At 39.4% G+C, this 16,447-nt stretch overlaps 1 protein-coding gene across 3 annotated transcripts in view; it reads left to right on the top strand.

Annotated features, from left to right (window-relative positions):
- The window catches only part of PLCB1 (phospholipase C beta 1), a 412,867-nt gene that overhangs the window by 244,070 nt on the left and 152,350 nt on the right, over window positions 1–16,447 (top strand). For all 3 annotated transcript variants that reach the window (XM_030022429.1, XM_030022430.1, XM_030022431.1), the window contains 3 exons: window positions 4,745–4,885; window positions 11,691–11,770; window positions 16,223–16,276. In XM_030022429.1, the coding sequence (XP_029878289.1) occupies window positions 4,745–4,885; window positions 11,691–11,770; window positions 16,223–16,276 (275 nt within the window). The remainder of the gene's footprint in view (window positions 1–4,744; window positions 4,886–11,690; window positions 11,771–16,222; window positions 16,277–16,447) is intronic.

Here is a 16,447-nt window from a genome sequence, read left to right as displayed (position 1 = left end):
TGTAAATTAATGTCTTCAAACACCAAAAAATTTCTTATACTTTAATTGCACAACTGTTCTAGCAGCTCAGAAGTTCTGGCTGAGTCTTTTGATATCACACAGTTTGGCCATCACATTGTCTGTAACTATTAAAACCTGAGGAAAATCTTTAGCATTGGACAGGTTCTTTTACTGTTTAATTTAGGTCTGGGATCAGAGGCAGCTGCTCTCAGAGATGGTGCTGCAGCTTTGAGAAGCATTAGTAACAAAAGGTAGTGCGTTACATCTGAGGTGAAACTTTGCCTGACCTGCTGCCCCTTGGTGTGTTTAAATCAGTGTTGGAGTTTTACTGAACTGCAGGGCAGCCTTTTATATATATGTATGGCAATGTATTAAAAAAGCAGAAAATTTTTGCGGACAGATGGTTTGTTGCAAGTTTTCAGAAAAAAAGTTTAAAAGAGCTGGAGATACTATTAAAAGATGTTACAGCGTTTACTGTAATGTGCAGAGCACAGGCTAATTGGGATTTCAGTGTTAAGAGCTACATTTTAATAACACCAACCACAGCTGAAAGCAGTCTTCACTGTGATTGTCATTAATGTGGCTGAGTAGCCTCTTTAAGTTTACATTATTTTTATGATTTCCAGCAAAAGGAAAATACAATAGGAGAAAGTTTTGGAAGTCTGATTGAAATATATTTTTATCCATCTGTCTGCAGGATCCTGTTTTCTAACAAAACATGATTATTCAGTGTTTGGTCGTTGAAGTTGTAAGAATTCCATAAGCTTTTATTATTTTTTTGTGTGTTTCTTGCTATTTTTTTCTATTTCCTGTTTTTGTTTTGGATTGATTTAAAGTATATTTTCTTCTGATAGTTTTGTCAAAACAGCAGAACAAAATAGGGAAGGCTTTTTACCAAATGAGCAGATAGTCCTCTGGCCAACTCCTGCCTCAATTTGACATGGTTAAGGCGATTTTTAATGGATTCTAAAGCTGTTTGTGCTGCCAATACCGTCCTTGTCACCTCCTCTGCATTTGCCTGCTCGCAATTTACATCTCCCTCCGGGAATCCGTCAGCACTTTAACCACAGAGGTGTCCCATCAGAAACACTGGCTTTCCTGACCTGGTTTCAGGGCAAGTATTCAGGCAGTCCTTGAGCTGAAGATCCTGCTAGACTTCAGTGGAAGGAAAAAAGCAAGCTGACACCTAGACCTTTTGAGTAAAAGAGGCGAAAGAATGCTCCTTTGTCAGAAAACATCAAAGCAGACAAATCATTGTGCTAGAGTTACATGGGCATTGTCAATAGCCTGCTGTTCATTGAGCATCCCATGGGCATGTTCCCTAATGTACTAGAGCATCAGTAGCTCAGGTGTTCAAAAAATGACTATAATTAATATTTAATAGGTATAATTGTTCTGAATGTCTCTCAAAGAGTTCAGTATTTTCATAATAAGGCCCTAGTCTATCAAACAGCTTATGCCAAAAACCAATCTGTCCGCTCATGAGCCAGTATATCAAATGCAGCTCCAAAGAGCAGCAGACTTTCAGGCTCGTTCCCCAAAATAGAATTATCAAAATCAAAGTAATCCGATTTACATAAAAGAAGCTAAATTTGGTCTTGCTGCTTGGTTTTTTTTCCATGTGCTTTCCTATCATCTCCACAGGAAAACTTGCTGACATTTTAAAAAGGGCTTTGATTCATAGAGCTTCAACAGTCTTCAAGATTTTCATAAAGGCTATTTTGCTCATCTCCTTAGTAGTGTTCACAGCTAAGTGTGGTAATAAGGGTGCAGAGCTGTTCATGAGGAATGTGAAGAGCTCACAGTGTGCATTGGTATCTAAGTTTGAGAACTTTGGATCTAAGGACCAAATAATATGACCTAGATCATCAGCTAAGGGCTAAGTTGTCACTGACAAGTCGAAATGTATCTGTCATCCTTAAAGGGCAAATACACCTATAGCAGGGGTCAAAAAGGGTGTGAATCCTGTTAGTATCAAAATTATTCTCTTCCACTGAACTTATAATAAAAGTATCTCTTAAGTCTGTGGAGCACATTGCAGGTAACACTGAGATAGCCCAGGATATGCAGTGTATGCCCTTTATTAATAGGTGCTAGATGATGGCCAGATAATGTATTGCTGTAAGGGACTGTGCGCTTCAAATTTTGTTAGACAACTCTTAAACAGAATAGAATAATTCAACATTTTACACATCCAAACCCAGCAACCCAAAGAGGATGGTCTGTCTAATTTCTTGCCTTTAAAACCTGGAGAAAAATCCTGTCATTTGGAAGACCAAATTCATACTCACATTACCTGATTGGCCACTTAGCCTGCACTTCTAAAAACCTTACTGAGCCAGTTCCAGATAACTTCTCTTTTGATGAATTTGCTTTGAAAAAACATCTCATTTCAAATATGTTTCATTTTTATTCTGTGATGCATGGCTAATGCGTATCTTAGACTAATTAGAGTATGATCCATCATACAGACATCCTATAGGTGACTATAAATACAAAGGGAGAAGGTTATCTTCTTTCTTCTTTTGTTGATATAATTGCAGTTCATCACCAAGAGTGAAACTGAGCAAGAGGTTCAGCCAGGGAAAGGAAGAAAGGAATGACAAATATGTGAAAGAGAATAAAACCAGATAGACAGTCCTGTTCAGTTTGAGTTCAGAAAGAATGATGCTCTTCCCAGACGGGCCCTTGAGGGGTAGCATTTATCAGTCTGATTTGGGGTTTGAAACAGTAGAGAGTAAAAAGCAGATGAATTATCATCTCCCAGAGAAATTAAACAAAGCTTTGTAACATTCAGCCTGTAAATGAAAGAGAAAGTAACCCATCTAGTAATATACCACCACTAACTTAGCATCTTCAGGGCATTTCTCTAGCTTTTCTCCTCCATGTAAATTATACAATTTCTTTGTCTTTCTCCTTCAAATCCTCATCTCTGGAATGCAACTACTATTTTTATATCTCTCTTCTGTTTTTCTCTTATGTGAAAGCCTGTCATTAACTTGTTTACGCATGAAATCGTCTTTGTCTCAGAGCACAATCATATTCCTTCTTTACAGAGCCCTCAGATAGGATTATTCTGTCTGTTTTCCTGCAACACTTGCCATCATAGCCAGTATTTAATGAGGCTCAGCATTTTATGATAGACAGCCTTGCACTTTCTTTCCAGTTAATGCACCACACTTCAAAATGCTCTCCTAAACCTTGTGAAGTATTTGGTGAACATACACATAACTCCATTGCCTACAAGCAGATATGATACCAATCAGGGGATGCCCTTTAGACTGAGGTCTTGTTGATGCAGGATTTCCTGCAAGAGCCATGAAAAATGGCCCTTTTTGTCATCTTAAGCTTATTGTCCTGTTATACTAAATTGAATTTGTAACAGTCGGTGGAGATTTAGATTCTTATTCAAAAGTTATTAAATATTAAGAAGTACCATAAACACTAAACGTGCAGACAGTGGGGGAAAAATGTTCATGTGAGAGTGAAATGTAAACTGCAGTATATATTTGTGTCAGTTTTGAAATCATTTGATCTCTGCACAGAATCTGTCATCCCGTAGTGATACTATTTGCTGGCCATTTTTTCTTATTTGTACCAGACTGAAATAAACTTGCCTTTTAGGAAACTCGAGCTTTCAAATTATACTGGCCCTATTCAAAGGATTGAATTCAGTCATGCAGGGCTTCTTTTCATCTGTCTTTGCCTTTATAAGCTTCATCTTGAGGCCAAGGACCAAGCAGTTTTCTTAGTTTGAAAAACACTGAGTGTATTTCTTGGAAATACTGCAGCCTTGTAGAAACTAGTAGAGTTACAAAATAACCTGAATTTTTTTTCTCACATACTTATGCTACCAGTAAAGCTGAGGTTCAGGCTATTATTAGCTGATAAAAATCATTGACTATATCTTTCCTTCACAGAAATGTCATGTAGTCATTTCTATATTAAGCATTGGAACAGGCTGCCCAGGGAAGCGCTTGAGTCGCCATCCCTGGAGGTATTTAAAAGACATGTAGATGTGGTGCTTAGGGAATGGTTTAGTGGTGGACTTGGCAGCGTTAGGTTAATGGTTGGACTCAATGATCTTAAAGGTCTTTTCCAACCTAAATGATTCTATGATTCTATATTGGATATAAACCTGAAAAAAAGATCAAAACCTCAATATAAATGGAATGCATCTCATAAGTTAAATAATACATGACCTTTTGAACATGAAGAAGAAAGAGGAGGGCATCACCAAAATTCCATTATTCATTTCATAGTGTTTAAGACAGTTAATTCCAGACAGTCTTCTTAATTCTTCAGGAAAAACTAAGTTCTCGGTTTGAGTTTTATCTAAAATCCATTAAAATCATAGAGAATGCCTCTGCTGAGGCCCGTAGCCTTTGGACAAACTGTTATTTTGACAAGCAAAACAGTTTATGTATGCTTAACTTCTGAGGCAAAATAACTCATTTCAAAATATTCTGAGAATAGGAATGTGCAGCCATCAACTGGACAGCTTTTAGTCTGTACCAATACAGAGCTCAAAAGCTTTGAAGGATTTACAGTAGTGGTTTTCTTTTTATTCTGGGTTAATAACTTTAAATGAGTAATTAACTGGATCAGAACCTAATACCATCATGCTTAAAATGTTCAAATAACACAAGTTTTCAAAATTGCAGTATTTGCAAAAATAATCACCTCTTTTAGTGTAAGTATTTGCAAAAGATTTTTCACTATTTTGTAATGTATTTACCTGCAGGATCCAAAACTGCGCGAACTGTTGGATACTGGGAACCTGGGAGGTCGACTGGAAAATCGAATGATAACTGTTGTCTATGGTCCAGACCTGGTCAATATATCATACTTGAACTTGGTGGCATTCCAAGAGGATATAGCAAAGGTAATATACATTCATCTGTGTCATATGAAATTAATGTTTTTGAAGTGTTGCTTTGAGATGTGGATAAAGGAGATAAAAGTGGAGATTGTTATGAAATGAACCTCAGTTCTGTTATAGAGCTGTGCCACTCGGTACCCAAGAAGAAATGTGCAATCATTTCGGGGGGGGGGGGGGGGGGTAGTTTATTCAGCAAAGTTTATGTCCCTGATATGTGTGCTTATCTTCAGAGCATTGCTTGTAAAGCCCAAATAAGTATTGTGAAAATAATGGTACATGCAAATTTTTACTTAGCTGTAAGATGTATACTGTGACTCTCCGAACACAGTTCAATATCTTTCAGTAGTTATCACCCTTTTATGCTTGTTCTGAGTGTGTGTGAATTATGGATCATCTGTGAGAACGAAGTTTGTAAACAGTTGACTTTTTAAGGTTGGCCTATATCAGAGTAGTGGGAATCTACAGCTCTACCTTGTATACTCAAGTTTGTCAGCAATCAGACACCTTGGTTAACTTGTACACGTGAATGTTTCTGTTCATGTTTGAAGGTCAATTTTAAGCATTGTATTTTGCCTACTGATAGCCCTTGATAAGAATTGTGTAGTCAACGTCATTACCTTAGCAAAGTATTTTTTCCATGCAGGTATACAGTCATTTCATTTCTGTCCAACACACCACATAAAACACAGTTGTGCTTGCCAAGCAAGTTACAGTTGATATTAGTATGTTTTGGGTTTGGTTTTTTTTCTTCTTCCAATTTCTATACAACTAAATTGTGTTTAATAAAGTGGGAGCTCTTTGCTTTATCTATTCCAAATTGGCATTCAAAAGCTGCTACTCTTTCCATTTCCATTCGTATGGGTCGCTCTGATGACAGCCTCCAGATAACCACACAGAGAACACACTTTCGTACGGTTTGCCTTCTCAAGTCCACTAGATTGTGCTAAAAAGATAGTTTTTCTGTAGACTGCTGTTATTTAAAAACAGTAAGCAGTTATTTTGTCACCTCACAGGCAACAAGGATGATCAGACCAGGTGAAAAAAGGTCATAGGATGAAAGCCTTAAGCTAGGAGGATATATTTTTGCTTGCCAGGTTTCTGTGTCTGCTAATCTTCATTAGCCAATTGGTCAACTTGGCAAAACCACGATTTCCACTGTTTCTTCGATACGAAAGAATAGAAACAAAATCTGTTTGTGGTGGTCGGTGGACTGCTGAGTGGGAAGTGCTATCCTCAGTCTTGAAAACGCACAGCTATACTCTACAGGGCTGGTTAAGAAATCGTAATGCTGCAAAAGTGAAAGCAATTGAAACAACTCTTCGGGGATAAAAAACCAACTAAGTATATGATGGAAAATGAAAAGGTATGCTAAAGATTTACCAGCAAAAATTGTTAGCCCTTACCAAGGAAGAGGGAAAATCACCCAAATCAGAAGCTTATGTCCTTCGTTTTCTCTTTCCTGTTTAGCCAGCAATCAGTGAACCATAATCTGTTTGATAAAACAGTGCAGAAATTGGTATTTTAGGGCCATTTTCTGTTTGGTGATAGAACCTTAAAAATACTGTAGATAAAATCATGTTTTAGAAGAGCTTGGCTGTTCTAAATCCTGAGTAACTCCTACGATCTGAGTAACTAAGAATCTAAGTCTTCCTTGTTATTTGTAAATGCGGTAGACCAAATAAATTCCTATTTTATCAATCAGGCACTGTAGCCTGGGGATGGGATTTTCAAAGCATTGCAGATTAGCTGTGCTTGCCCTGAAATTGTGCTAAATATCCTGATTGTTTCAATGAAAGCAGAGTTTGATCACTGTTGAATGCATCTAAAAATTCTTCCTCCTTTAACATGTTTTCCAATTCTATATGAGCCAGACCACAGAATCTGGTCCTCATCATCTCCAGGACCCATGTGGTGACTTGGAGGAGTCATAATAAATAAGCACATCAGGGAGGTCTGAGAAGGCATGTAAATACAAGACGTTTTCAACGTCACACATGCAAATTTTGACCATTCCTCTCACTGATGTTGCAGGGAAAGCAAGTGCCAATGAAAACCTCCCCCACCTTTCCCTTTTCAGCGCATGAATATTTTTCAGATTAACCCTTCATTTGTGATACCTTATTTTTCAAGTTGTGTGACAAGTATTGATCAGTCCTCCCTTGGAGGAGAAAGGCAAAGTAAATTGTAACAGTCTTGGTGAGGCAGTTAAAATTATTCGATTATGTGGTTTTCTTCCTTTGCAGAAGTCTTCCTGTTCTGCTACAAACCCTGTTCATCACATACACTGGCCAAGTTGTGCAAAAATTATGAAAATATGAGCCTTGGGCTATTCAACTTGCTCCTGAGTGAACTAAATAAAGAGCTAGAAATGATGATGTAGTCACAATGTACTGTTTTATGTGCATTCCTCCAGGAGAAAGTAACTAATGTTTAAATTACAATAGTGATGAGCTGAAGGGCACTCAGCAGCTGGTTTGTTCAAAGAATGCAGCTTGAAATTCATTAGGTAATGGTCTAAAAGGCAGATTGCTAGGCACGTCTTGATGATGAAGAGAAGTAGCACTGATACAGTGCTTGCTTATTTTCAGATGGGTGTGCCTGTGCCTCTTTTGGGATAGGATTTGTGAGCATCCACAATCGTAGCACTGCAGAAGCCAGGATAAAGAAAGAAGTTTATTCTCAAACCCTATTCTGAGAGGATGCTCCTCTTCTCTGTCTCTGTTCACAATGCGAAGAAGTACAACCTGTGAACCTCTGTGTCTCCTCTACAGTATTTCATTCTCTTCCCAAATCCAGTAACTTCAGAATTGAACATCCCATCTTTCCCATCTCTTTCCTCTCATTCTCTTTTGTGCCTCTCATGTCAGCTCTGTTCTCACCACACTGGTCCATCCTGGCCATACAGACCCCTATCCAGAGCCCAAGGAAATCTGTTTCTCCTCAGTTTGATGAGCTTTGGATCAGATCCATCACTAAGAGCTGATTAATTCCTCCATAAGTAAAATGATGTAGTCATGATTCACAAGTTGTGCTATACTATGCTTTCCACCACAGGTCTTTATTTTTCCAGCTTCTTAGGCATATTCAAGAGCTTGATCAGTATAACAAAATGGTAAAATGAACCGTATAAATTCATGTCCATTTGATACATTTTTTAAAAAATAAAATTCATAAGGATGCCAGAAGTGTAGAATTTCAGCAGCTTGCTTTGTTAGCCTCCCACCAAAAACGAATGTGTGAGAAACATTGCCTTCATACGTAGTCAGTTCTGATTTGAAGGCAGTGTTTTCAAGAATGTGTGCTGTCTTTTCTTATGAAAAAAAGTCTCATCTCTTCTGTTGAGATAAATGTCTTACTGTATGTATCCTGATGCATGTAACAGAGGAGAGAAATTACTTCACTGAGCAACAGATTTCCAAATGAACTGCTGCTTATACGCTACCTGCCAAAGCACAGAACAGTTAAATAATTTGTTAGCAAAGTTCACAGGAATGATAGAAATATGAATTGGTGTAATGGGACGTAGCCAAGAGGGGATCGAGCTCAGGGAGCTCTTATCGTGATGGATGTGACTTGCTCAGAGTTGAATGTTGGAAGGCTGGGTTCTTCTGCTACCGAACAGGATCAGAGACTTCCAGTTTGCAAATGGTTTGTTGGCACTGCTACAGTCCTATTTCAGAATACCCAGATTTATATTTTCCTTTTGTATTGCATCTGTACAGGAGTCTGCAGCTACCGTGGTGATGTGGAGGGTGTTATAGCCTTTCCGCAGTAGGCTGTTTTCTTTCTACACACAAAAGCTTTCTACCCTGTGGAGCACTCTCACTGAGCACTGCCTTCTGGAATCGCTGCTGCTGGTAAAGACAGCTGCAGAGCGCATCATGCACGGAGTTAGAGTATGGGCTTTACTCTGTACCATGCAGCAAAACCAAGGAAATAGAGCCATTTGGTAGCTAAAGCAGTGAGACGCATCTTGGCTCACAGCTTGGTGCAAGCCCATCAAAGTCAGTCCAAAGTGTCTCCTTTATTTCTTTGGGTCAGTGCTCAGGGCTGTTGTTTCCCCTCCTGCTGAGGGTTCAGATCAGTGACTGGAAAGATGATGTGATCCTTGGCATATTTTCTGATCTTGGTTTTTTGGCTGCAGCTCTGTGGTCGCTGGAACAAAGACCCTAAAATGGGAAAGGCAATGAGCAAGTGTTGCTTGTGACTTGTTGACTTGGCACCTGCATCGTCAGAAATGGCTCAGCCTGCAGGTAGCCCTTAGAATATTTGGCAAGAGCGATGTGATCGCTTTGAAGAGCCAGGAAAAGCTAGCAAAGGAACATGGCAAGACTGTTTATATAAATAATGCTTGTGACAGGCACATAATAACTGAGTTCTCCTTATATTCCTGTCAACAAGCACTCGGACAAAGAGAAGGATGAGCTGGGGTGTGGGATACTCCTGAAGTGCCCTACTTCTGATTTCTACAAAATACTTCAGTTTTAAGCCCAGCAGAACCAGTAAGATCAAAACAAAGTCTATCAACCTCTCTCAAAAGCCAACATATTTTCAATTTCTAAATAATATTTTATTTTGCTGTTAATCTCTGCAGCCATTAGTGACACAGGGAGAAGTTTTAACTGCTACTATTAGTGTCTAAACAAAGAAGTGTTTACAAGATGAGCCTATTTTGAGCCTAGAAAAATGAGTTGCCAAGAAGAAAAAAAGACGCTGCACTTAATACGCTCTCTGTTCCAAGAGTCACAGCAAAGCAGTTGTGTTGCTAAAGAACCCAACTCCTTCTCTTGTTCTTTTTCACACCCCTTTTTTTTTTCAAATTAGACCTAAGAAAGAAAAACAATTAAAGAAGAAAAATGGAAGTGGTCACGTGAGGTGGAGGGGAGGACTATCTCAGCAACAGTGGTTTGCCTGCAGAACAACAAATCTGTGTCTGAGGGAGGAAGGTTTCTCTGCCAGAAATAACAGTCATGGGGAGATGTGTTGTCTGAGCTGCTTAGGGGTGAGGTGGTAAATGGGGTGGACTTAAGGATCTGATAGCTGAAGGATATCAAAGGCCCATATAACAGTAGGCATATAGGTAGCCTTATCTCTTCCTCGCTGGGAGCAATTGTGTGAGACTGGTTTCAGGAACAAGATCTGATAACTTTAGGGAAAAAACCTTAGCATGTTAAAAAAAATAGAAAAAAACCTATAACTTCAGAATGTCTATCAAATCAATCACCTAGTCACCTGATGTCACCTGAGGCTTTTTAGGTAAAACAAGTTCATAAGCTCCAAAGTGACATAGCAACATTTGTTTCATTGGAAGTCAATGATACTTTTCATCACTATCAATTTCTGTCAGAATGAAATCCCCCCTTTTTTGTATTTTTCCTTAAGAAAAAGAAGAGGCAAGGAGAGGGAATACCTCCCAGAGAGTACATGCAGAGAGGCTGTGTGGCAGTGGGAATTTTGGATCTGGTCTGATATGAAAGGAAACTCAATTTTAGTTTGAATGACAACTTGGAAAACTTCATCAAGTAAAAAAAAAACCAAAACCAAAACACATTGTTTGCAAAGGCATTGCTTATTTATGTCCCTTTCTTTTAAAGGGGTGAAACAAAGCCAATCCAAAACTGTGATCTGCAGTTGTGATTAAAAAGGATTGCAACTAAAGATTGTAAATAAACACTGAGTTAGCAAGGAAAAATGCACTGAAGTTGTCGATGAAAAGCTGCAAAATAGACCTGCAAGGGAGGAGGGCGACAGGACAAGCAGTGAGAGTCTAAACTTCAGATTATAATCATGGATCAGCCTTGCTGGGAACCTGGGAAAGGTCGGAGACCTAAGGGAAGGACTTAAGCAACATGCATGGAAATGAGGAAAAATAAGTCAGGAAAATAAAGAAAGGAAAAGCGAGGGAGAGCCATGGGAAGAGCAGTGCCTGCAGGCAGAGATGGGAAGTTTCCCATGAACAGCTGGAGGACATTTATTCCATACATTGGGGTAGCAAGAGGGAAAAATAATTTAGTGAGGGATAGGACCACAGTGTAAGGATGTACAGTAGTGGGAAAAGGAGCTTTTCTATTTGGGGTTGCATCTTCTTCCTTGTATATCAGAATAATTTAAAATTATTTCTATATATTTCTGCTGGTTTGGGGTTTTTTGGTGTTTTTCTTGTGTTGACTGGTAAGATCTTAGATAGAGCCAGTACTTCCAGTTCTTAATTCAGTATCCACCATAAAAGATAAGGCGTGATATTTCTTGTCTGAATTACCTCATGATCTGTAGAGAGAGTGATGCGGAGGCTTTCACAACGAGCTCTTACAAGAGGGGACATTGAAGCAAGAGACTTGCTATGGTATGGTCTGTAGCCCACCGTGTCAGGTCTGTCTGTCTTTAGAGGGATTTAAGCCCATTTCCACTTCATTTTATAAGAATGGTAGTATAGAGGCTCCTTTTTTAATCCTTAGCGTGTCAACCGGAACAGTGTCCAACACACAAGAAAATGTATTCTTCTGGGGCATTTATTGCACATCTTCCAGGAACTTGAATGTGTTTTGCATCAGACATTTATCCATATGATTTTTTTTTTTTTCAATTCAGTGGAATAAGATATCTTTAAAAAAATATTTGTAAGTCTTCATTTTTTTGCAGCATGAGAAAAATCAGGTCTCACAGATGAGGAAGGAAGCTGTAATTGGAAAAATCAAGTTCAGACTTTAATTAGGCCCTTTTTACTAACGGTATAATTTTCAAAAATATTTTGCATTGTGTAAGTAAACATCTAAACTAAACCTCATTTAATCAAATTTTCTCTCTATAGGAATGGTCAGATGAAGTGTTCAGTTTGGCAACAAATCTGTTGGCACAGAACATGTCAAGGGACGCATTTCTGGAAAAGGCGTAAGTGGCCGTCGTGTTTAATGCTGTGGGTGTTGCTCTTTTCTCTGCGTCATTTTCCTTTTTGCTTGTTAGTCACATTGTCATCTATTGTTTCTGCTTTGATGAGTTGTCACTTTTGTAAACACAGGCTGTCCTTTCTCATGGTTTTAAAAAGCCTGTTATCTAAACATCATTTAAACAAAAATCTTGTTAGGGTTCTTCTTGCAAACTACTAAGGCATAGCAAAAAAACAGAATTAAATGCCATCTTCCCCTTGTATACCAAAGTAGTAGCTTCAGCTGTAGTCTGAAGCTTTGCATTTAAAATGAAGGAATATTCTGGACTGACTTGCTTCTGGTTTATTTTCCCTTTTTCTGTTATTGATAAAAAAAATGAGAAATGTAAGAAGTCCATTTTCTTCAGTCTAATCTCTCTGGATTTCACATGATTCAGAGGGAAGCTGTGAATCCATTCATCTAGATTGCTTTGCACAGTGTGCAGATTATGAGTTGCTTTCAGTGAAGTAGAAAAGCAGTTTATGAGAACGTTAGGTGTGTAAAAACACACCTCCAAAAGAAAAGAGAACTAAACCCAAGATGAGCGATTCTCAACTGGGTGATGAGTGCACATGTGGAGGGAGTTTTGCATAAGTGATAGCATTGAGACCAGCATGGCAAAGCCTACCAGATAGTGACGGTAATGAGCTGGGGTATTTGTTGGCCTTTTGTGGTTCTAGAAGAGGAGATATACCCTCCCCAGCCTATGAGTTGGCTGGTTAAATTCAGCTTTGTGTCTCCCCCAAACACCTTTTAATTTCTGCTCACAGACAAAGGCTCAGTCCAGCTAAATACCATGTTGGGGCTTAGGTTTCTAAAACTTGCCCCCATCCAAGAAGGAAGTTAACCTACCCTTTTTCTGGACTTTCTGAGGCTGTGCATGCCTAATTTCATTAGATGCACCCATACTTAGTCAGAAGGTTCCCAACTGCTTAACTTAATCCCATGTACATATTCATAGGTGCGTGTTCTGAGAAGGGGGGTGTGTATGTGTGTGTTTCCTTCTCATAGTGTTCATTGTGGTGCAGCTGAAGTCAACAGAAATTTTTGAAAAAAGTTTGAAGATTGGACGTTGCAGGAACTACAGCTTTATGTCTGATAATGCTGTGTTGGGACAGCAATGATATATTACGCAAACAAAATCCCAAATGGACGGAAACATTTAATATTTCCTTTTGGCTCCACTTGTTGACAGTGGAGAAAGCACTGTAGTAACCTGAGCAGACCCAGGTGTGAGAGTGTCATGGTTTAACCCCAGCCAGCAACTAAGCACCACACAGCTGCTCACTCACTCCCCCCCCACCCAGTGGGATGGGGGAGAAAATCGGGAAAAGCAGCAAAACCCGTGGGTTGAGATAAGAACGGTTTAATAGAACAGAAAAGAAGAAACTAATAATGATAATGATAACACTAATAAAATGACAACAGCAATAATGAAAGGATTGGAATGTACAAATGACGCGCAGTGTAATTGCTCACCACCTGCTGACCGACAACCAGCTAGTTCCCAAGCGGCGATTTCCCCCCCCGCCCCTTCCCAGTTCCTATACCAGATGTGATGTCACATGGTATGGAATACCCCGTTGGCCACTTTGGGTCAGGTGCCCTGGCTGTGTCCTGTGCCAACTTCTTGTGCCCCTCCAGCTTTCTCGCTGGCTGGGCATGAGAAGCTGAAAAACCCTTGACATTAGTCTAAACACTGCTTAGCAACAACTGAAAACATCAGTGTTATCAACATTCTTCACATACTGAACTCAAAACATAGCACCATACCAGCTACTAGGAAGACAGTTAACTCTATCCCAGCTGAAACTAGGACAGAGAGCAAGAGCAGAGATGAGTTCCTTCAGCTCCATAGGTTGTAGATGAGTTACAGGAGTGATTTGGTATTACTATTTCCATGCCGCATACCACTCAAATCCCCAGATAGCCACCAGGCTTTGCTGACAGGTCTGTAATGGGGAGGAGTGTGGCTATACCTAATGAGCATTTTCATATCAGATTCAAAGGAGGAACATGTTATCTCGCAGTATAGTAGAGCCAGTCTTATTTGGAGCCATTTTTAGGTGGTTGTTCAAGCAATATTAATTAAAGATGAAGTCACTGGACACATTGCATAGATTCAGTAGCAGGCAAGCATGGCATTCTTGTGTCTTTTTCTTTTTCCACTAATTAATAGATCACTTGGGAACTGTAAGGTTTCCAGGGTCCTCTGCACAGATGCTAAATTAGAGTCACTTAAGAAATCTTTGACTTTGAAGATTAAAAGTATTTCCCCATTATAATTACTGTACTAAGCAAAGGGTTGGTTGCAGTCCTATCAGAACCCTTTTGTTGAAATAGAAAAGCAAATTGCATTAGAGCAGAGTTAAGGTTTTTTTTGTTTGTGGCACGCAGTCCCTTGCAATGTTGGAAGTGCAGTAATAAATAGCTTGAGCAGCTTTCTGGTGGTTTGCTCAGATGAGAACAATAGGGTTAATTTGGGAGGAGGGGTTGTTATTAAAAACTACCATTTTGGTTATAAAGTGCTTATTTGTCTGTTGTAACCATGCAGTCTATTTTTGTGTTGGGGTGCAAAAATGGGTGCTGCAGTACATTAGTACTGAAATACTGACCAGGGCAGTAACGAGTAAAGGGTGACTGCACTGTGGAAACCTTGGGTCAGCATTACGTCCAGTATTTGTCGTTCTTGGAGTCAGCACTGCACTACCGAAATGAGTCCATTCAGCTGCTACCGATGGGAGTATGTCCTAGCAAGCTTTCTAACAGGAATAACATGCTTAGTTTTCTTAGATGGGTGAATAATGGCTGCAGGGGAAAAAATAGTGTCCCACATGTAGCAAAGAATTTGGGAGAAAAAAGGTGGCAAGTGTTGGTGGGGGTTGGCTGTTCTTCAGACACACATTTTTAGTTTGCTTTAGCTGAAGTTCACAATTATTTTTTTTCCCCTCATTTTGTTTTATTTCTGGCTTTCTTGGCTGTAGAGGAAAATATTAAATGTGACCAGAATGTACTCAAAAGTTTCAAAAAATAGAAGGCAAAATAAAAGAAACCTTTTTTACTAACTGCTGTGATTTTTTTTTGTCTTTTTAGTCTAGTTCAGTGCTGGGAGATGGGGCAGAGGGGATAATTATTTTTGTTTGGTGACAAGTAGTACAAGAGATTTCAGTTTCCAGAAGATGCATATGAGGAGACAAGGATTTGTAAAAATGTTCCTGTCCTAGTTAGGGATATTAGCACGTACTTCATTTTTTAAGTGGTTGCTAATGGCATTTTTGGTTGGGAAGAAAAGGAAGGTTTATTAGAACCATGCAGTTTCTTTTTCTTTTGGTAGGCCAGTGGGTAACATGAAAAAGTTTTGAGTTGTTTTGGGTTTTTTGTTGTTTTGGCTTTTTTTTTTTAACACCCCACCCCCCCAAACTCTTAAATACTTAAGTGTTACCACATTTTCACCAGATCATATTACTGCAAAACTACTTTATAGTTTTAATTATATTCAAGTGGAAGAGTTGAAGCACTCAAAAAGTTGTGCTCTTCGCAGGCTGCTGCTGGTAGACATTATGCTGGTAACCAGTAGTCCTCGCATACGGGGAGGATCATCAGATAGCAGCTGTAGGCCCAACTGCTTCTCATTAAAGCTACTGGATGACTCCTGTTTCAGTAGGCTTTGAATCAGTATGTTGAAAGATTTGGACAAAGAAAGATACGTCCTGACCCTGTTGTTGCCTTAATGAGCATGTGAGAGAAGTCACAGGTGCCGAGATACTGAGATGTTCTAAACAGTTGGTTCAAAAGCTGGATAATTGCCTGCCTGTAGATGGTTTCAGAATGTAATTTTTATATTGCTTCATACTGGAAATGTCCTGGGCTTGCCTAGGGCTGCTAAATATACTGACACTCTTGCAGAGACATTTTGGTTGCCAGTGATTTGACTTCCTACCAGCTGAGGAGTGACAACATTTAGGGTCAAATGGAGAAACCTGCACAGATGTGTTATGGGAAGGGCTTAGGGAGGCAGGGATGCTGGTGTGCAACATCCAGGGACAATTTCAGCCTCTGGAAGGGGAGTACAGCCACCTTTCCAGTCAAGTTTTGTAGCCTGTGTGCCACAATTTGGTCTGCTGATAGACTGGCAGGCAGCCTGGGTGAGAGGGAGCTTGGGGCGATTGTAGATTTGTGCATTAATGGTATTTGCAATGTCCTGTTGCAAGACAGACAGTATTTGACACTACAGGTGCATTACTGTTGAAGGAAAAGGTATTTACTTATTAATGATATCCCAGCAGGTTTTCTTATTGGGCAACAGAGCTGAGTGGAACTTGCCACGTGATCAAAGCACTAGCACTGAGCTGTAAAGTTGGTGGAGAGGTACTTGAAAATTCTGTAAAAATAAAACAGGATGCTTTTCTCTCCACAGTTACACAAAACTTAAGCTGCAGGTGACTCCAGAAGGGCGCATTCCTCTGAAGAAGTAAGTTCTATTCCCCTTCCTTACCATGTAGTCTTTTCTGACTTTTGAGTGTGAATATATCTTTGGGATGAACATGTGACCCCTATGTCTAGAATAATAATTTTATCATCTGTTTATAACACATTGCAGGAAAGAGTGGCCAGTGATACTCAGGATGTCTCTGTTCAAACA

The sequence above is a fragment of the Aquila chrysaetos genome, chromosome 8 (assembly GCF_900496995.4).
Source record: "Aquila chrysaetos chrysaetos chromosome 8, bAquChr1.4, whole genome shotgun sequence".
In the NCBI taxonomy this organism is placed as follows: domain Eukaryota; kingdom Metazoa; phylum Chordata; class Aves; order Accipitriformes; family Accipitridae; genus Aquila; species Aquila chrysaetos.
Note: the sequence above shows the minus strand (reverse complement) of the source record. Positions and strands in the feature narration are given on the sequence as shown.